This window comes from Mytilus galloprovincialis, chromosome 12, assembly GCF_965363235.1.
Source record: "Mytilus galloprovincialis chromosome 12, xbMytGall1.hap1.1, whole genome shotgun sequence".
NCBI classification, from domain to species: domain Eukaryota; kingdom Metazoa; phylum Mollusca; class Bivalvia; order Mytilida; family Mytilidae; genus Mytilus; species Mytilus galloprovincialis.
The window spans coordinates 21,838,796-21,862,769 of record NC_134849.1 but is presented as its reverse complement, the minus strand read 5'-3'; the positions used below and the strand labels follow the sequence as shown (position 1 = coordinate 21,862,769).

The 23,974-nt window shown below is 32.0% G+C and overlaps 1 protein-coding gene across 1 annotated transcript; it reads left to right on the top strand.

The window, feature by feature from the left end:
• The first annotated feature begins 17,501 nt into the window (after positions 1-17,501).
• Positions 17,502-22,694, top strand: LOC143054169 (uncharacterized). The gene has a single exon (XM_076227089.1). It carries the CDS (start codon positions 17,632-17,634, stop codon positions 21,385-21,387), a length of 3,756 nt encoding a protein of 1,251 aa, XP_076083204.1. The 5' UTR covers positions 17,502-17,631; the 3' UTR covers positions 21,388-22,694.
• Positions 22,695-23,974: the final 1,280 nt, after the last annotated feature.

Genomic DNA, 23,974 nt, shown 5'->3' with positions numbered 1-23,974 from the left:
AACAAGATAGACACGTTTCCAGTAAATGTGCAGACGGCTGCAAATGATGTAAGTATATACTCAATTGTCTGGTACACTTTACATACCAATTTATTATCTTGAATATGCTTAGTTTGGATATTTAGAGTGGCATTCGGATGGAAACGGTTTATATGGAAAAAATACTCTTTAACCACTAATATAAGATAAAAATTGCTATCTACCTTCCCTCAATATATTATATCTTCAAAATCATGATATAAATTTAATTGTCCCGACCTTTATACTATTAAATGTGAATACCTCTTTTTGTGTGTCGTTTCTCTTCCTTCCACAAAAAAAGTATTCATCACCTGTGTCCTATAGGTACCACCCATATTCGCATTTGTCATCCTCGCTGCTTATGATTATCCCATTTATGTTATTTTTGGGAGGAAAACGAAAATAAAGGTGTCCGATTATTGCTTCCGTTATCGGACGGACTTTTAATTCATAGACAATACTAGCGTTTAGGACTGTACTAAAATCACACATTCAACTTCTAATTCCTAACTTGAATACATATAGTTTTTTATGAATCTGAGCGATACAAATCAGATTTCTTTAGACCCCTGGAATCGGTATATAATCATGTTTCATTTCAGAGGCTAGCCATAACGATTTGTTTTAAAATGTTCACATGACATGGGTCGTTATATTGTAATTTATCCTTTTCATGAAATTCTCCAGTTATAAAATCTTTTATAAAAATTCATCCAATAACATTATACATACTTTCAACAATGCTCTTAATGCCCGTAATATCGCGGGTGTGTTCTAGTATGATATAATATTATCCATGCTCATTAAATATTAAACACGGAACACTATTCACATATATTCAACAAATAAAAAAAAGATACAAAATGTTTACATTATCAGCACCTGTGCTATAAAAACACAACATAATATATTTCAGAAAATCAGTTAGTTGTTCCCTTAGTGAATAAATATTAAAATTGTGTTTCGATACATTCTCAATTATTTGGTTACATTTTTCATCGTATCGAACCCAAATTTTTAATTATTGCCAAAAAAACTCACTAAATTTCATTCAAATGTCACACGTGACAAAAATGAACAAAATGCAAAGACATTGTAAATCAGCATTACTTTATGATGTTATTTGCTATCAAGTATTTTTGCAATCCAAAGTTTAAATATATTTTTTTGCAACAAATGTGAAGATTTAAAAAGTTGAATATAAAATTGGATGTCCCGCATCAAATGCCTAATTCAAAAGTAAAAAAAAAAACAGATAACAACTGTTATATTCCGAACTTTGTACAATCATGTTCCTATTTAGAAAACGGTTGAGTTTACCTTTTTCATAGATAGTTATAAACCTCTCACTTGTATGACAGTCGCACAAAATTCAAATATATTGACAACGATATTTAAGAAATATGTTATCAATAAGGAACTCCAGCAAACTGATCACGTGTTCCCTTGTGTATCATGTAATACCTTTATGTACACTATACACTAACTACGCCGTTTGGTATCCCAAATTATTATAAATGTATAATATATATGCTACCAAATTTATGTTCAATAGCATCGTGGATTATTTTTTTAATGTTTTTTTCAATTTCAAATTGAGAACCTTTAATATCAGGATATCGAACATTTCCATTTGTCTTCATATTGTAAAACTGATTGGCCAATTTCAATAGAAGATATGTCGGTTTTAATGCTTTTAGATCTACGATACGTGGTATACGTTGCCTTGAGAACTATTGACACTTCCTCTCGTCACTTTTAAAGTACGGCAAAACACTTCATTATTTTCAAACGTAATTGCACTAAAATTAATGTTAGATATGTTTACGCTCAACAACTGCATTTTCTACCTTTAGTTAAATTCCTTTTCAACCCATTTTTCATTCAGGTGAATCTTCAATATATACAATATGTATTCGTTACATGAAACTCTGAAAGTAATCCTTCCTGTCTATATGCATATCAGATAAAGAAAAATACTATATTTTTATAGACGATGTATCGTAGGCATGTGTACATCATGCATTTGTATAAATACTTTATATGTACTTAGGTCAGATCAACTGTAAGAAATGAGTGGGCTCACTGTAATTTTACAGTCTGGGATGATTCGAAGTACCTCCAGTCACTACAACAAATTGAACATCTCATTTACCTTCTGAATTTAAATGCAGCAGATGAAAAGCAAATGATTGAGGAATTAGATAAATGGAGAAAGAATGGTAATGAACTTGGTTTATTTTAGATCTATTTTATTTCTCTTTTTTTCTGTTAACCATTTCACAAACCATTTGACATAGTAAAAATTGTCACGCATACTTATAATCCAAATGAATGTAGACATTGCAAGGATACTATAAAATCATGATAAAGGGGATGCGAGTGATACCAACGGGGCAATCAAACACACAAGTGAAACATTTATTAAACCATGAAAATGAGGTCAGAAAAAAATAATTATATTACATGAACTTCGTAACATTATTGATCTATATACAAAGTATGATAATCCGATGCTTCTACCCTCTTGTATTTAAAGATATACAAAAAGTTTAGGTTGTTGTCGCCTCCACCATTGGGTTATATGTTGTATGCGTCCTTCGAATGTGATTGAAAAAAGAACAACTGTAATTACCTATCTTTTCTAACCCTGGTCGGTTGGCTTTCGACTTCACAGAATACATTGAAACTTAATAGCTACTGATATAGCTAAGCTTTGTCCTCTATGTTGTTTTAAACTGATTGAAATCCTTATCTACATTCACTCGCTTGTTCTTATTTATCAGCTCCTATGAGGATAACGAAATCATAGATCTATATTTTAACTAGACATATATTGTTACTACCCTCTTTTTGTAGATAAACTTCATGTCAATTGTAGACCAATTTACGCTCAATAACTCATATAAAAGGGTTTAAATAACCTGTTGGCAATGGTTTTGTTTTAAATAACTTTGACGGACAACCCTCCCCATCACCTGTTTTGGTTTTGGTTTACAATTTTAAATGTGTTCCCAAATGTCAATTTCGAACCATATTTGGCCATAAAGATATAAAAATAGTCCTAAATAAAGAAACTATAGTTATAATATTTTGAATTATTCGACTTTATGTTGATATAAACGCTTAAATGTAGGAGTGACCAGGTGGCTCAATGTGACTCTGCGTTTTCCCTGAAATTTAAGCTTTGACCTATCTAAATCGGGACAACTGTCGACAACGACGAAATCAATATTTCAATGGATATTGCTCTCCCCTCTCCTATGATATCAAATACAACCATGTGTTATTCCGTTAACCCAAATCGATAGAATTTGTTGACCCTTCTATTTAACTTATGATCAAATACTGTTCATAAACACAAAATTGAACTTCTCAAATAAGATATAAATTCAAAACATCAAAATGTATAATAACCGAATACTAGTTAATATTATTTCGCATGAATATATTGAAAATGAAATATTTTGTGTTATACAATTTTGCACTATTTTATCAATATAATTGTAGGAACGAGTTTCTTGCAAGGTTATACCATCAGTCTTGAATTAGTCAATGAAATGAGACAACACATACAGACACTTAAGGAATATGCTGAAGTTATATCCAAGACTGCTGATGCAGAATTTGGAAAAGTACACGAAGCGCTGATAGATATAGGGGAAACGCTCAGACAGTATGAAAAAAGGCTATCAACTCTTGAAAATGTAAGTTTTCTCAATCATAAGGATTTCCTTATAATTCTGTGCAGTTGGTTGTATGAAAGGTCTGGGGTTTATTTTACCAAAGGACAGTGTGATTAACAGAAACGGTCATACTTTAATATAGATACTCAAACATGACAATTTTTTTTACTAAGGTGATCTTCATGATCTTACACATGTTAGTTTAAAGAAACACTGGACGCTTTCGGCAAATTGCTTCTTGTACTTTATTTGTAAAAATCAGATTTAAAGTGCAAGCGTGTAAATTTTAAATGTAGTTTTCTATAGTTTCAAAAGGAATACACATAGAAAAAACGTTTTTACTTCTCCTTCAAATACTATTCTAACGTCTTTTTTTTTGGAATAATTTTTTTTTGGAACTAAAGATTCATACTTTTTTTTTTTTTCGTTCTTTGTATTGCTACAAATTGACGACGTCAGGACAAAAACAAGCCTCCAAACTAACAAGTCTTCATAATTCGTACGCTAGACGCACATTTTGTCTCGATTAGTCTCATGTTCGATGTATTAGAGAATTGAAAACTAGAAATTCTAAAAGGTTGGGACAAATAAGAAGTATGCATTCAATGTCAGGGGAGAAAAAAACTCGATATTTTCAATAGTTCCTTTATATACAACAAATCTATAGAAAATAATGTACCTTTGCTACATGTGATATATAATGTCAAAACACAGTAGCATCGAACAGTGTTCGTCTGACATCAATTGATGTATAGTTCGCAAGGCGCAAGTTTCCTTTTACACATATGACATTCGGATCAAATGTTTAGAAGGCCAAATTAAATACGAATTCTAAAAGGACTGACAACTGACAAATTCGACACAAAGGGCCAATTATGACTATGCATATCTATGTCAGGGATTTTTTTCGAATAAATCATTTTACAAGCGGCAAATTAACAGAATATTCACGTATCAATGACATTTCCTGTCAATTCCAAAGTGTGGTGAAACTCCAGCAGTCGGAAACCAGGTTGAAATAGAACAAAAGAATCGAATCTCTTTGTTAGAGAAGGCGATAAATGTTTACAGTATTGTTTACTATAGTGACCAAATTTTTAAAAGTTAATAGAAACAAACAAAATTGCAGTTTTCTTCTCAATTACGAGGTGTTTTATTTTAAAAACACCATTTGCATAAGTTTTCAATGTATCTAGTACATAGTTAAGGGGGTTCGCGGGTCTAAATCATTTATATAGGATTTCTCTATATTTTTCTATAAATGAACTTTATCTTATATTTAATAGAAAAATAAAATAAAAAAGTGGGGTCACCGTTCATTTGCGCTCACAATTTGCCTTCGAACGAAGCATACATTTTTGTAAAGGTGAGTTTTTTCTGTTGAAGTAATAGGAGAAATAAATTTAATATCGAAATAAAAAAAGAAATTTATTACAGAAATCGCTCAAATTTTACAATAATTTAGTTTAAGTACAGCTTATATGGAAATTATATTAAAAAATATAGGTCACCGATGAGTTAAAAAAGACATTTCAATTTTAAAGCCAAAAAATGGCATTTTTCCACCAAAGGGAGATAATTTTCAATGATATATACATTTTAAAAGTCATCTGGGGCCAACATGAATTGTTTGTTTTGAATGATTTTTGTACCATATGATAAGTAACAATTACAAATGGTAACAAATAAAATTTGAAATGAAAAGCAAATGTTTATTTTTTTTCTGAAATTTTTATACCCTCGAGCCTCCTTAAGCAGAACAATTAGATATCAAGTCGACGACATGGGTATCTTTCAAGTTGGATGAAGAAAATGCATAACCTCCGATTTTTATGAAAAAATTACCACGGACGGAAAACATATCAATCTATTAGTTCAGTAATTTTTGTGTCTGCCCTTCCATTATGTGACTGAAAAAAAATTCCAAAAAATGGGTCACAAAAAGAGAAAATCGAATGCACCTTTTTATGTTAGGGCGTGTTTGAGTTGAGTATTGTGTCTTGATATCGTACAAAGTAAGAATATTTCATACATCGTCTCGTTTCAGATTCTATCATTTTTATATATTAAAGCTACAGGTTGACTTTATAACACAAACGAATCACAGTACTAAAAGATGAAATATATGGGTCAAGTGAAATACCTATCTAATGAGTCACAAAAACAGAGAAGGTGTGTTCGAATAGCTATTTTTTTACTGAAAGTACTTGACGACAGTCTTTCAAGTTGGATGATGAAAATGCATATCTTCGAAAAATTCTTTTTGTGTGTGATTACTAGGGTTTATAGTCTTCATACACTAAAAAAATCTAGTCTGCCCTTCCACGAAATATTTAATTAGAATTGTTTTAAATGTTTATGAATTTTCGAAAATTCCACCTGACAACCGATCAGACAATAGTTTTAAGTTGAATCAATGCAGACAAGATTATTAACTGATGCTCATTAGCTAGTTGATACATTTGTCTTTTAAAATACAACTAACATATAAGGATCGTAATGGTGCAATGTGGATAAATTTATCGGTTTCCAAGAGCATTATTGTTAGCGCATCATCCCTACAATGGCTTCCATTTCTACGATTGTGAAAATGAACTGGCGTAATGGGGAGATAATTTTGACAAAGTAGACTCCTGACTGCCAGCAGTAGAATCGACCTTTGAAATTAGCTTGCGTTATGTGAACATACGACTCAACAATGATGTGGAAATCAATACAATTCCGATTAATTGTCAAATACTCCTCAAGCTATCTACACAAGGGGAGAAGTCCCTTGGTTTTTCAAATTAATCAATATTTTAAAAGCAATAAGTGTATCGAAAATTAACGTTTCTTTGGTGAATACTAAAAAATTTTACCAGTAGTCACAAACGTGATATATTCTACAATACCACAACTTGCTTCTCCTATTACAAATGTATTAGTCTTTGTTATATTTGCACTTTTTATAAAATGAATTATCTTTGTTTCAAATAAAGGAATACTTGGCGTGAGCAAAGTTATATCCTGTCACGTTCGAATTACAAAATGTGAATAACATTTCACTGTAGATAAGATACTAACCATTACTGGAATTGAAATAATCAAATTGTGACCCCTCTTTCTAGTTTAAAAGCTTAAGTAACCAACCTTAGGGTTCCAAAATATTTTATTAACACACAAAATTAAAAATAGAATATTGCTTTGAAACACATAAGAAATATTGTTTACTGCAATGAAAAGTAGCATTAATTTCTTAAAACTGTCAAATTCAAGGGAATATTTGATTTTTAATCTTTTCCTTTATCAACCGGGTGTTCCGTACTATGTATAATTAGGTCGCATGTAAAAACATAAAAAATGACGATTCAGTCGAGTCCCTCAGTTTTCCTACCAGCGTTGAGAGGGACTTAGAAATACCGGAATTCACTTAATATGTCCGTCTTTTCATTATCAGGTTGAAGTTTTTGGTCAAGGTAGTTTTTAGTGAAGTTGAAGTCCAATCAACTTGAAACAGCTTATCCATAGAGTATGATCTTTCTGATTTTTATGACAAATTAAACGGTCAATTGAACATGGAAAATGATAGTGTGTATGGGCTGTCCCGCTTCAGGTTAAAGTTGTTGGTCAAGGTATAGTTTTGTTGAAGTTAGAATCAAATCAACTTGAAACTTAATACACATATGATATGATCTTTCTTTTTTAAATGCCAAATTAGATTTGTGATCCCAATTTCACGGTCCACTGATCATAGAAAATGATTGTGCGAGTGGGGAATTCATTTACCATGGACACATTCTTGTTCAGTTGTTTTTTTTTAAATCCCTTTTAGTATAGTAACTCATTATTAAAACCCGGTATTGATGTTTTAACACGCAATCTCCCTGCCAACACCCGTACGCGTAGAAGCCGAAGATTACTCTTTCGAAGAAAACAAATTAGGAACACATAATAAAACTTCTGTTTTAGAAAAAAAGAAGCCATTTTTGCGTATCTTCAAGCAAATATAAGTTAAACAAAATTGTTCATATTTTTAATTTGCATTTTACTTAGTTACTCATTATCAAATGCAAAAGAAATAATGTTTTGAATGCTATTCAAAATTCGTATTCTTCCAAATTAAAGTCCAGGAAGTTCAACGAAGTAATTTGGTTTTTAAGATTTAAGTAACGCTGATTATCAATAAATCACATATTTTAAATTTGTACGGGTTTATATTGTAACCTTATAATGTATAATAAAACGGCACAGTCAACAATCATGACAATATGATTCTTCAAATCGATGATTTATTTTACAAATTTCTATAAACATTTTTTATTCAAAATGAATAAAATTAAAAGAGAATTGACTGAAAATAATTTGTCAATAAGTAGCAAACTGACAACATATATCGCATGGCACTCTTAGCCACAGATGTACGACGAACGTAGTAAAAAAAAAACCATTTCATACCAACAAGTTGCCTAAAACATGAATTATCTGTCAAATTAACCAAAACGAATGTTAAACGATTAAAGGTTTCATATGAATTACATTTTGTACAGCAATGGTTCTTGATGTTCTTTCATTGAAATGTATCGACTATCTATGACTTCATTGCGGTAATTGAGTTACAATTTTTTCCCCGATGAACACAGCGTTGATAATTTACAAATGGTGCATCATTTTATATTCACTATTATAGATATGCAAGAATACCTTACTTTCACCTATAATGGTTAACTTTTACAAATTGTGACTTGGATGGATAGTTGTACCACATCTTCTTTTATCTCATCTTCACTAGCCAAGGGTTAAGATCCACCCCTGCTATCCACCCTTGGTGGATTGAGAAAGAATGTCGGAGACACTATGTAATGCAGTAAACAATTGTCAGGTTCTGATTGTGCAGGAAGTCATAACGCCTGAAAGATACGACGATATTAAGTGACAATTCAAATAATAATCAACCACCGGTAATAGAAATGTGTATGTTTCTTGCACAAATGTTGGTATGTCAACGAATATTTTTATTCCTGCTTCACCAAGTTTGTAGACTCTAGACAATACCGTGTTTTCACCTCCACAATGAAGAGAGTTCAAGTGCTACCATTGGCCAAGATAATGTATTCGGAATGGGCAAGACTTTAATCAACCGATAGATGGCGCAACATTGTTATCACAAATTTTGGCTCAATCTGCTAACGGTGGAGAGGAGATGAGTGGATCGTAATCCTTGGCTAACGAAGATTCTTATATCTTTAGATATTTTACCAATCATATGCATGCTGCAACCCTGCCAGGCTTTCCTCCACCAATGAATACTAATCGAAACGAAAGAGCATAAGTGTTGAAATCGGCGTAAAGTTACAAACAGTCAATCAAATCACATGTACCTAATACATAATTGTTAAAGATATTTTGTTAGGGGCTATTAGTGATAGCACAGAGACTAGACTGTTAGTTTAAGATCTAAATACTTTTTGTGGATGATAACAAATGACAATTGATCATGTCATAAACCAGAATTTACACATTTCCCCTGTCATTCAATTTCCATAAGTTAGTTTAACTTGACTCAAACATAGAACATCTGCACTTATGTTACATGTATCATTTATGTGTCATCTTTTAAGATTTTGTTTTCTTGGATGTGACACGAAATCTTATAACAATGTTACATATAATGTGGATAATGTGGGCTTCTCGGATCACTTTCTTTAAATTTATTAAAATTTATGAGAAATATTTTTTTTCTTCAATTTCACTGTAAGGAAGAATGGAAGTAGAAGCGTAAAACTATACATAAAACAAACTTTAAACTCACCTTATATATTAGTCTACAAAAAGTCATGTAATTTCGGGCCATTTATTTATCTGACTACAATGTGTGGGGTTTACTCGTTCTTGAGGGTCTTTCAGTGACCAATTGTTGTTAATATCTTTGTCATTTGGTCTCTTGTAGGGAGTTGTTTCATTGGCAATCATATAACATCTTCTTATTTGTACACTAAAGTAGCATGGACTTTTTACTCTTATGAAAAATTATGTCATTTCTTTTTATTTGTATGTACAAATGTATTAATACGTAATATAAATATTGATTGACAGTGATATTTTCAGACTGAAAAACATACGTGGATTTGTTATAACTTTAATTACAACTTAATTACAAATTAACGATCCATGGTTAATTGGAGACAAAAAAATTTTTTTTTAAAGAAGCAGTTGCAATAAAGGCAACAGTTGCAATCCGCTTTTTAAAAGTCATAAATCGATTGAGAGAAAACAAATCTGGGGTACAAACTAACATCGATGAAAACACATCAACTATAGAAGGAAAATTCAGTCGTTTAATCCTTGTTTGTATTATACAGCTTATATGAGTATTAAGCTTCCGAAACCTGCTGCTAAGAAATGTAATTGTTAATTTTATGCAGACATTTGTGGCAGCTGAGAGACTCCTTTTATTTTTTCAGACGGTTGCTACACAAGAAAAGACATTAATGGAATATGGATCATTATATGGTATGTTGATATAAAAGATCAATAACTTGTAAAATTGATTTCAGTTTATTCAAAACTAACAAGCATTATTAAATTCAACTTTATTCTAAGGCAAATACTCTTCGATACGTTAAAAATAAATCCTTTCAATGGTATAATTATATATCGAAAATAAATTCGCTAAACTTGCTTGTTCAGAATATTTGAGTTTATAGAAATCTGCATCAAACTATAAACAATATGAACCACGCATGAAAACTAAATACATGTACATATCTTTTATATATTATTTGAGGATCATTTAGCAGTTGAAATTCCCTTTATAAATGAAAATAGGCACCAAAAGTTGAAGATGCATTGATTAAAAAAAAACTCAGAAAACAGTGGGAAGGATGCATACAGGCCGTAATTTCACATCTGAAAACCCAAGAATCATATTTGATAACATAAGGAAGGGTATCTGCTAAAGAAAAAGCCAAATTCATTATAAAAAAAAAAGAAATTTAAAATACATTGGTCTGACAGTGAAATTAGAAACTTGAAATCTAAAACAAACTTTCTTTTGAAACAATTGAAATCTAAGCCATTTGATAATACTTTAAATAAAATATATATTTTATAACAGTTAAATATTTGCAAAATTGTAATAAAAGAAAAAATGCCAAACCATTTTTAGACGCTAAACTGAAAATCCACATGAATTTTGGAAATTGTTGAAAAAAAGCTTATAGTTATACCCATAATTATACTGCAGACACACTAGGCCATGATCGCACTACGATGTCTGAAATAAAAATCATATTTGTACGATCGCAGATCGTGTAGATCGCAGTAATGTAGTGGTGAGGTCTGCATGATCGTGATGAGCGTGGCCAACTTTGAACATGTTTAAAACAATTGTAGTGCGGTCGCGTCGAAATCAGATCGTATTAACAGCGTAGTGAGAGCGCAGTAAGGTCATGTTAGGATGGCAAAGGTCGTTGTAACATCGTATTTAGAGCCTAGCGAAAATGCGATTTTTTTCGGAGAGATTGCGCTACGATCTCACAGCGACGTTGCTACGACCATCACATTCCCTCCGTGACCAAACGACGCCTCTTCTATGACTATACCACGTTTATACTACGCTGTTCAAGACCATAGTACGATTCTAGCACGCTCATGTGTACCCAATACATTCGACTTACGACCTAACTATGTTCATACTACGACAATTTTGAGTTCTGACCCATCAAGTAAATGACAATATGTTATTGAACAATAGTGAGAACGATACAGATAATTAAATAATGGTTGAGGTGTTGAAAATATGGGGCATGAGGTTCAAATTTAAAAGACATACAAAACCTGGAGAACTTTAATAGGCAATAAGTTGTGATTCAGGTTGGATTGGTTGATCCAACATCTCATCTGGATCAGGATTCGTATCAGAGGTCCCTCGAGATCTGACTCTACTTTTACCCCTATCACCACGCTCACACGTTCTGGTAGATTTTGGTGACACATCTGTATTGCTCTCGCGAATTCTTAAAATGGAACAGTATTTATATGGAACATGTTGTCGACTTTATTGCTAAGAGCGAAGTTAGATCGCGATATGAACGTGGTAAAATCATAGAATGTTCGCTATAACTGCAGAAGAAGCTTGGTTACATCATTTTCAATCAGATAGATCGTGGTATAGTCGTAGCGAGAACGTGATGAGCGTAGTGAAATCGTAGTCATCGTAGTGACGTCGCAGAATAAACAGTGTGAAAACGAGGTGTAATTGTAATTAAATCGTTGTAAAACCGTAATAACGAAAAGAAGCATCGCAAAAACAATGCAAATCTACATTTTCATACCGCTCATACCGCGACTTCAACACGACCTGAATTTAATTTAGATCGCGATGATCTTGGTGCGATCGCGGTCCAGTGTGACTGGGGCATTACATCAATACATCTAGCAAAGATAATTTTCAACCTAAACATTTCATGAAACACTTCCAATCTCAGGGTGACTAGATATAACCTTAAAAAAGCATATAGAATAGATTAGTTGAAAAAAAATAACAAAGATAATGACATAACTGATAAACCTAAAACAATAACAGAAGCAAAGGTAAATCATGTGGGCCTGGTCTCATATTAAATGCAATAATAAAAATAAGTTGTCCTGTAATTGTTAAGTTTGTAACTGTGCTTTTTAATATAATATGTTCATCTGGATTTTATCCAGTAACTTAGCTTAACTCATATATAGTCCCTTTATTTAATGGTGGTGAGCATTTTGACCCAAATAGTTATACGGGTAATTCATTCTTAAATGAGTCTTTAATATGTAAACGAAACGTGCGTCTGACGTACTAAATTACAATCCTGGTACCTTTGATAACTAATTAAATCATGTAGCAAAAATATTAAGTGCAGTATTAAATCAACGGATAATGATTTATATAGAAAACAAATTCAATAAATTTCAGTTTGTTTTTCGAGCTTTAATAATGACAACTTACAGTTTGTGTGTACTAAAAACTTTAATAACCAGGGCTCGACATTACCGTTTATCCGATTGTCCGTGACAAGTGGAAATAGGTGTCGGGCAAGTAGATTCATCATACTACTTGTCCGATGGGACAAGTGAAAAAATCGATGTTAGATGTTAATAGATCAAATTCAAGACTTATACATTCCCAAAAATATGAATGATTGTTTTATTGATCATACAAAATGAAATAAATATTCATTGATTGAACCAGAGACATATAATTTTATACTTGTATTATGTCTCTGATTGAACTATTTGTACATGCTGGCAGCCATTGACCAGGGGGAAATAAGTAAGGGGAAGGAAACCAATGTTAATGTTTCTTCTTAGTATAAGCCTCCTTGAATTAGGAGCACCTCCATATGCATGATATGGAGTTTTACCTTAACTTTAAAATTTTTAATTAAAGTTTGTATCATTTGATTTTGCTTTTAGGCATAACAATACATTAAAAGAGGTTTTATTTAATAAAATCTATATGTTAAAATAATAAGTTAAGATGTAAAAATTAAATAAAATCTAAAAAGGCAGATTTTTTACTAAAATGTTTTATGTACTTCATGATCATATATCAATGTATGTAAACATCAAAATAAATTGTAAAATCTTGTTTTGACACCATCAATAAATTAAAAAGGTTTATTTATAAACAAGGTGCCAGGTGTATTTGGTTTAAACCATACCACTACTTCAGAAAGAATATAGTTCCATGAATAGGAGAACCTAGTGGTATGGGAAGAAATATGATTTAATGATCGACACATGATAGTGACAATGAGTCAGAGAGCTCAGTCTTGCAAATAATCCTTCAGTCTGAAATAATAAAAAGAATTTTGATGTGGTATTCATATAACATAACAAAATGCTTCCTTTATTGATCTTTATTAGGTACAGTCAAAGCGCAAGTGTTATTATTGCATGTAACATGTATAATCAATATGTAGGATTTTCAATTATAAATTCGGACAAGTGAGTTAAGAGTTCGGACAAGTTGATTTTCTAGCAACTTGTCCGAAGGGACAAGTTAGAAAAAATTATAATGTAGAGGCCTGATAACAAATAACTACATACATATTTGTAAAAGATACATTTATGCATGCTGCATTGACCTGCGCAAAGCTTTGGAATCTGTGTGGTGTAAAGATTAATTTTAAAAACCTCTAGAGTCGGCAATACGATAATTACAATGATTAAATGTATGTATTCTAGTACAATGTCAGCATTTAAAAATTAACAATTATTCTACTGACTACTTAGATATAAACCGAGGAGTTAGGCAAGGGAATTCGTTAAGCCTTACATTTTTATAACTAATATATAATTGATACTAAAAATGTATTCTCAGGAAACTATTGTCAACCACTCACTTTAGAAAGTTCTGTTATTGTAAGTGTTATGTTTGCAGATGATTTACTAATAATTTCAGAATCGAAAGAAAGTCTTCAGGAAAGCTTAGTTATTTTTTTTTTGTTCTCTGATAAATAGCAACTCACTGTTAATGGTAAAAAGATTAAGACTATAAATTTTGGTCATCATCATAAAAAACGGTAAAATATCACATTTGATTACAAGCTTGCAAACTGTTTTAGACTCAGTCGATGAATTTTAGATCTTAGACACCTTGCTCTCACAAAATGGAAACTAATTGTAATCTGCCGAAGCACTTTCGAAAAAGACTCCTACAGTTATGTACTCTATCAAAAGCTATACATGTGGTCTGAACGATTTACCTGCTAATGCATATGTTAATTTGTGTGCTTCTTTGGTTAGTCCTATTCTTACATTAAACAGCTCTTTGTGTTGACATGAATTCTTGTTACCAAAGGTATCTGGCTTATAATTTGATACGCCTTACACGCGTTTCGTTTACATAAGACTCATCAGTGAAGCTCATATCAAAATGGTTAGAAAGCCGAACAATTACAAAATTGAAGAGCATTGAGGACCAAAAATTCCCAAAACGTTGTGCCAAATACGGCTAAGGTAATATATGCCTTGGGTAAGAAAATCCTCAGCATTTTGAAAAAAATCCTACTTTTAAAAACAGTAAATCTATAAATTTCCTATCACAAATATGATCATAATTATAGATCAACTGTTTACAACATTTTACAATACTAAGGTTTTTCTTCGTCAGCAATAGATTACCTTAGCTGTATTTGGCATCATTTTAAGAAATGTTTGGTCCTCAGTGCTCTTCAACTTCGTACTATGTTTTGCCTTTAGCACTTTTTTATTCGAGCGTCACTAATGAGTCTTTTATAGACGAAACGCGCGTCTGGCGCAAATACAAGATTTCTATCCTGATATCTATGAAGAGTTTATACATAATTGTGAAATTTGGTGTATTGATGTGTACAAATAATACTATAGTGCAATTGCTAAAGCCAGAAAAAAATTCTTCCTTGGATAAACTGAGTTTTATAGATAAGAGTTTTCCGATAAAAAAAAATGCACACTAGGTTTAGTAAATTTCATACTTGGAATAAAAATATGTGCTAGAAGCATTGCCTCTACATCTGAATTAGGAAGATTCCTCCTTTTTGTTCCATTGCCAAGTAGTCACTTTTGTATGAAAAGTGAAAACTCATCTGATGTATTTATAGAATGTTACTCTTTTTTGAAGTTACTTCATGATCAAGGTATATACTCATCATACTCATATGTAAATTATATTAAGTCCGACAATTATTTTAGCAAACCCAAAGATGAAACTAAAAACAAAAAAAAAAGGAAAATATTGGAATTTCATTAAAAGAATTACTATAAAAATTAATTTCAGCAAAGATATGAAGAAATTATGATAAAAAAATATCATCTCTTGACCAAAATAGCAAATTATTTTTGTTGAAGCATATTAAAACTGAATATAAACAAGAATTGTATTTGACATACCCTAATCTTGGAAATTTATATGCAAATTTAGAATTAGTGGTTATTCCTGGTTATTGAAACCGGAAGATATAAAAATTTCCCACGCCCTCAAAGATTTTGAAATTAGTGCGAAGTTCTAGATAATGAATGACATTTTTTTGTTTTATGTAAAATAAATTATGATTTAAGACTTTTTTGAACGATTTAAAAACTCAATACAAAGGGTTTCTGGTAATAAAATAAAATATATACTAAATCCAACCACTAGTCAGAAAGTGAAATCTTTAGCCTCCTTTAACAATCTGTGGAACTGAAGACAGGGTACCTAAGGTCATTTGTTGTGTTATGTGTTAAATGTTTTGTTTTGTTTTATTTTTAATGTAAATGTGAATGTCATCATTATCTTGTTGATATACCATGCAATTGTTATGAATTTATGCGTGTAATTTGTGCCTTATAACGTTTATCATAATTGTTTACTTTTACAAATTTTGACTTGGGTGGAGAGTTGTCTCATAGTCACATCTTCTTTTATCTATATATGAAAAAAAGAGAATTAAAAAAACGTATCTTAAACTATGCACGATACAGAAGAATTATTTTTGTTTCGACTTCAAGGTAGCAACACTTTTGCTGCACCTGATAAGGAACATTCTTGGCATGTTACGTTTGATTCCTTTAAATGGTTCTCTAAAAGAAGTTATGTGTATGAATTATTCATAGGCTCTTATGTTCAACAAAGTCCCCTGTTGTGGATAAAGGATCGCCTACAAAGTTACAACACTTGGTCAGCAACTCATAAGGAACATTCATGACATGTTTTATTTCAATTCATTTAGTGGTTCTCCAAGCGAAAACATTTGTATGCATTGTCCATATGGTTCTAAGTTAAGTGAGGTCCTTCTCTGGCGTCCATCTTATGCGTTGGAAACTTAAGCATTATCAAAATTATCATTTCAAAGTTAACGTTAATGTAAGTTTAAAGAGAAATAACCACAATAGGACATATAATAACCAAAGCGGTTTGTATTTCCTCGGTATTGGATTTCTTTTTTTTTTAATTAGAGATTGACATTGCTTGTGCGAACATGAGATATATCTAAACACCTCATCAAAATTGACATGTTTTCCCTCAGAAATGTTGATTTTCAATACCTAACTTTGAAAGAGCTTCAAGTTATATCCTTAATATTTAAAAAACACTTTACTATTAGAAATAAACAATGAACCATTAATATGGCATACATCAATCTTTGAATTATTAGACCAAACATCTGTACCTGATTGATTATATAATCTTTATTTTTGTTAAAACTCTATTGCTTTTGCAGATGCTGATATTCCCGAAATTGAACGATGGAAGCAGAATAGTAAAGATTTTATCAAAACAGATATTTTCACAAATATATCAAGAATCATTAAGGACAACCATTGCGTACTTTTGACAGGAGTATCCGGAATGGGAAAAACCATGACTGGACAAAATATAGCATTGCAGTTATGTCAGGAAGAGGGCTATTCGATAGTACCATGCAATGATGTGAAGGATATCAAAAAGCGATATAAAGACAATGTTCGTCAGGTGTTTTTTGTAGATGACATTTGTGGAAAATATACACCAAATATCAAGTACATTGAGAACTGGATGAGAATCAAGGAGTTTGTCGATTTTATCTTACGTAAGGGTCAGACAAAAGTGTTAGCCACTTGTCGTACTGAAATTGTCAAACAGAAAAACGTTGACAAAACATTAAAATCTTCTCTGAAACTGATCGATTTGACAAGGAATTATTCAACTGAAGATAAAATGAAACTAGCTAGAAAGTATCTTAAAGTAGATGACGAAATGTTATCAGATATTGTAAAAATGGTTGAGTTTTCGCCGTTAATGTGCTTTCTCTATTCTAAGCATGACGGCTTTGAAGTTGATGAATTTCTGAACAGTCCATGCAAAACGTTTTCTGATGAATGGGATACTTTGAAAACTTTCGACAAAGAGAAATTCTGTGTCTTATTACTGTGTGTAATATACAACGGAACAATCAACGAAAGTATGTTCGATGTCCTATATGATTTTGACAAAGAGGAAAAAAGGAAGCTAAAGGTTATTTTTGAATGTTGCAATTTAGGTCGTGACACCCCTCGGTCCGCAATTAAAGACAAACTAAACGCTTGTGTTGGCACTTACTTTACTAAAGTAGATGGAGAATACAAAATTATACACGATAAAATGTTTGACTTTTTATGTAACTACTTTGGTAAATCATTAGTCGCGCCGATTCTCAAATACGCAGATGATAAATTAATATGTGAACGTGTACAGCTAGAGTCAATACAAAAACCAAATGGTGAGTCTACAATCATCGTTTCTACGATTGATGAGCAGAAATACATAGCTAGGCTTAAAATGGACCTTAAAAATGGAAAAATACATTGGTGTTTGAACAATGTGCAAATGAAATACAAAGAATACAGAGATAAGTTTTTAGATGTTGTTAAAGATCTAGACGGCGACATGGAACGAACATTTATTGACACCAAGGACGAAAATGGAATTAACTCCTTCATCATTTCATGCTTGCGAGGTTATGACGACCTTGTTCTTTTTTTTATTTCTGTAGGAGCTGATGTTAATGCCCGGAATGGATGGTTCACCCCCTTGACAGCTGCTTGTCGAGATGGGCATTCGAAGACGGTTGATATTTTACTTGATAAAGGAGCCATGGTTAACAAAACTAATAAGTTCGGAGAAACCCCTCTTTATACGGCCTGTACTTGTGGTCACTATGGTATAGTGAAACGTCTAATAAAGAAACGATGTGATATAAACGTACGAGATAAATGTAATCACACACCATTGTGCATTACCTGTTTAGGTGGTTTTAAAAACATAGCCATACTTTTGATAGATCAAGGAACAAATGCCGTCGAATGTTGCAATTCACTATTAAATGCAACCAATGGAGGCCACGACGATATAGTTGAAATGCTTGTTCAAAAAGGATGGGATGTAAATAATGTCGATATGCAAGGAAAAACCGCTTTATTCATCGCATGCGAGGCAGGCTTTCTAAAGATAGTGCTCTTGCTTATTGACAAAAATGCGGATATCTTTAGAGTCAATGATAGCGGTGAAACACCATTGCATGCAGCTTGTTTGGCTGGGAACATTGAAATAGTTAGAACTTTGATTGAACATAATGGCTTTATAGACATGTTAGATAAAGATAGAGAATCGCCTTTGCACAAAGCATGTAGACAAGGATCGACTGGTGTGATTCAAACACTTGTTGATCGTGGAGCAAACATTAACTTAATAAATACACACGGGTTAACCCCTCTAAATCTAGCAAAGCAAAATCATGACATAAAGGATGTAGTCATGTTCACAACAAGAGAAGATGTACAAACAAGATCTTCAAAAGTAACTAATACTTGGTGCCAAAACAACAGATTTCGGGCACAAATAAATGACACTTCGAGCTATGTGGTACGTTATGGACTGACCCCGCTATACGAAGCATGTATGGATGGAGATATGAAAATTGTCCAATCACTCATTGCAAAAGGGGCAAACGTAAACATGAAAACTAATTGTGGCGAACCACCTTTGGTAGCTGCTTGTCAACAAGGTCATGGTCTTTTAATACAACTGTTAATAGACAAGGGAGCTGATATAAGTGATGCTTTGTTAGTTGCCGTTCAGAACGACTATGATACAACAGTTAAAATTCTTTCATATAAAGGCGGAAATTTAAGCTATCAAACGGACGATGGGACATCGCTATTAAAATTGGCTTTTGAACATGGTTCAATACAGGTTATCGCCTTTCTGTTTCAAAAAGGTGCAGATATAACCGAAGTCCGTAATCATTTTCATTTACCTTTGTGTATAGCATGCACCAAGGGATACGATGAAACAGTGAAATTACTTATTAAACAAGGCGCAAATTCTAATGATCGTTGTAATAAAGACGGGAAAACACCCTTATGGTCAGCATGCCAACGTGGATTTAATAAGATAGTAGACATACTAATCAAAAATGGATCAGATGTTTATGAAATGAATGAAACTGGACAAACATTGCTACACGTTGCACACAACTTCTATATATTCCAGCTTCTTATAGACATAAGTTTAGATTCAAACAAACCAGTGTACAATGAACATGATGAAAGAAACAGATGTTTAGATTCAAACAAACCAGATAGCATTGGAAGGTATCCCCTTTACGAATCAATGGTTAACGGGAATGACGATATATCAGACTATCTAATACAAAAACATTGCCCTATTGCAATCTCAGAGAGAGATCAAGAGACAGCCTTAATTTCAGTATTTGAGAGCGGAAACAATAAATTATCGAGGTTGATTGTATCGAAAGGTTATACAAATGATATAAGAAATGAAACTATCGTAAATCATCTGTATAGTTTAGGTATTTTTGAAGTGAACATGTATCTGCCTCAACATAAACATTCTGTGATATTAGCAGACATTGCAGGGAATGATGGTTATGGAGAGTTTTTACAAACTCATCATTGGGATGACAATAATTTAAGGTATTCTCTTTCTTACTGCAAGCGTAATGAAATAGTAAATATAACGAATAGAAGATCTCCTACTGGGTTTATAACTGAAGGTATATGCAATGATTATGAATATCTATTTCAAGCGTGTATGACTGGACAAACACAATCTTGGCGAATGTGTATAGATGGACAGCCATTCGCAGAACGGAAGATTAATATTTTTTTCAGATCAAAAGAACCAAATGGAGATATTTGGTTTAAACAAACCCCGTTGTGTTTAGCAAGTAGAAAAGGACATATTGAAGTTGTCAAATTACTTCTCAAATATGGCGCTGAAGTAGACAAAATGTCCGAAGATGTAATAAACGATTATGGTTTATCCGTGACTTGTCTAAATGGCTATACTCCATTGTTTGCAGCATGCCAAAGAAAATATTATAAAATAGCTGATATACTTCTAGAAAAAGGAGCAAATGTAAACATTGCATTGTATGACGCTTGTGGGGGAGGTTTCTTGGAAACTGTTCAATTTCTTGCACAAAAAGGTGCTAATGTTAACTCAATTAGTCCGAATGGTCAGACAGCTTTATATGCTGCTTGTAAAGGTGGCTACTATACGATAGTTAAATTTCTGATAGATCAAGGTGCATTAATTGATACCAGATTGAGAAATAAAGCCACCACATTCAATACATTAGCATGCCTACATGTTGTGTACACCTGTGGTAATCTAAAAATTCTCAAACTTTTAATCGAACAGGGGTCTTCTATTACAGCAATTGGTATCTTAAGAAGAAAATTGCTGCATACAGCGTGCTTAGGAGGAAAATATAAGATAGTCAAAGCGATTATTGATTGCAGAATTTATATTAATGCCTCTGACAAGTTCGGCACAACACCTCTTTTAGCATGTGTTTTACAACATTTGTCTCGATACTATTTGGACCAAAATAAAACGTATTATCAAAGGAAAAGGCAACGATTACATTTTATTCATAATGAACCCATTCTTAAACAAGACAGCATCATTAATAAGAATAAAGGTGATGATGAAATAATATTTAATGATATTGATAATGAACTAAAATGGTTTGAATTTGATGATGAATTAATATTTGAAAATCTTAGCGTCAATCACTGTAAGGTGATTCAACTTCTCTTAGAAAATGGGGCTGATATTAATATTGCGGATTTGAGAGGAAGATCACCACTGTCTGTTGCTAGGGAGAGTGGAGATAGAGGATTAATTGAAATGTTGCAAAAGAAGCATTTCTGATTCAATGAAAAGTAAAATGTAAACAACTACACAACACATGTTGTAAGTTGTTAAAGGTACACAAAGAAATCAAGCGTCTTAGTTGACAATTGTAACGTTAAATTCAAGCCCGTATCCTTAAATGTTAGTAACAGAATATTTGTTCAGAAATATGACTGTTGTATATAGGTACCCATTTAGTGTATTCGTGATGCATATTTATTATTCAGACATTCGCAGCTAAGATTTGTATTGCCACCTCATATAACAGTTTGTTATTCTTATGTACATATACCTTATGACCATGGCATGATTAGAGTAAACATTAATTAATTAATTTGTATTTTACATATAACTATACATTTATAATTATATTTAATATATCAATATTCTGTTATAGTGATCAACGCATTGGTATACATTTTTAAAATATTAACATAAAAGAGCAGCATCATGTTTTCTTGACATATCAATAACAGGGAATGCTCAACTCTTTTCAAATCTTTTAACAAAATTTTGGCAATGGCTTCATACGTTCGTTTTACAAAATTAGATATGAGAGACGCCGTGTTAAGATGATTTTGTTCGTACTAAAATCCAAGTATACCGTTCATCAAAAATACTAATTTATATTTTTGTACACCAGATTGTCAATTCGTCCACGTAATTTAACAGTTAAGACGAACTTTGAATCATTATATTTTTTATGGCCCCGCAACGTTGTCGGTGCCATATAGTTTTACCTTTGTCCGAAATTGCGAAATTGCGAAATTTCGTCTTTCCGAAATTCCGAAATTCCGTCATTATGTCATTCCGTCATTCCCCAACAAACCATTATACGGAGTTGTTTATGTAAACGCCTTCAGATATTGGGTTGATTTTTGGTTTGTGAGTTGACCATGATGAGTTACAGATCAAGGTAAAGTATTGTCCCGCTCCGCTAATTTTTGCCGAAATTACGGGCTTTGGACTTTGATAAATTGTTGAAAATCACAGTTATACGGAGTTTTTTTCTGAGCTGAGTTTTGTTAACAGTTAATTTATAATTATGAACATATCAATGTGAGACAACCATCATGTTTGTGTCCACACGTGTTATTGAAATTGCAGATTTTTCAACTTTTTGGGACGGGACCATTCGTGTCGCTTTGACACATCTAGTTTATTTAAGCGTTGCAGCCCATATTTAACGAGTAATTATGATATCTAGATTCGGTTTACGCATTTATACTTTGTGTTGATAAGTATTTTTAACTAATTTTCTGTCATTTGTTCTGTGTACCATGGCGTTGTCAGTTTGCTTTCGAAATATCTTAATCTAGGCAAGGACAGTGAATACCGTTTAAATTTGATTTATTTAAAGTATATTCCTTTGGGTAAATTCCAGCAGGATATTTAGAAAAGTCATGATTGGGTTTGACTTAGCTAAGTCGTTATAACGACTTAAAAATAAAACTCTACCCTGACACTAACCGGCTTCCGTACAAAAGAAACAAAGTATCCAATGAGAAAAATTATTGAACGTATTTATACATTTTAAGAGTGAATGTTTTGATTTTATGACTGAATACACTGATTTTAAGAATCATTGATTTTGATTTTATGAATGGATATTTTGATTTTATGAACGAATATTTTGATTTTATGAATGAATATTTTGATATTTAGAATCAATATTTTGATTTAATGAATGAACATTTTGCTTGTATGAATTAAGAAATAATTCATTCATGTCATTCTCTATGCTCATTTTAACATGGGTAGGCATTATATTTGTCGATATTTTACACTGAGCGTTAGCGAGGTGTAAATTGTTGTCAAATATAATGCCTTCCCATGTTAAAATGAGCATAGAGCATGACATGAAGGAATTATTTCGATTCTAATAGGACAAAGACAGTATTTTTATAGATCGAAGCGTCCGAAAATACCGTAAAAATGTTTAGCTGTTCCCGTTTCCTCCCCGAGGAGTCTGTACATTACATTTCATATTTGATAAGTTTAAAAGTACGAGCAGGGTAAAAATATGTCGTTCGATATAACATATATTATAAAAGTTTATGTAAGCTACTTGAATGTATATATTTTATAAGATAACGATGGAAATAACTTTAATATAAACAGTAAATTTGTGCGCATGTGTCAAACATATGTTGTGCTCATTAGAACACGGCTTTGTTTACAAAGCGTAATAAGGACGTCATATTAGAATGACTATTTTGATTTTATTTTATGACTGAATATTTTGATTATAGGAATCAATATACTGATTTTATGAATTAATATTTTAATTATAAGAATGATTATTATACCTCAGTTTTTTTCTTAATGAAAATAACAAAATATTTCATTTCACAGACTATTTGCCAGTCAATAATTTCAAAGACTTAATAGTTTCATAATCATATTTCCTGTACCTTTTCATACTTATTTTCATTGAACAATAATGATGTCATTAACTATTCTACTTGGTTTTGTGTGCTTAGCCATGTCAAACTCTGATATCGTAAACCGTATAATATATTTGTGTCGTAATTTTTCAAATTAATATATCACTTATAAATACATGTACCAGAAGCAATTAAAAAAAGGAAAATCTTTGCAACCC

What these genes read in the sequence shown, in the direction of transcription:
- LOC143054169 (XM_076227089.1), top strand. Translation starts at nt 17,632, where the DNA reads ATGTTCGATGTCCTATATGATTTTGACAAAGAGGAAAAAAGGAAGCTA.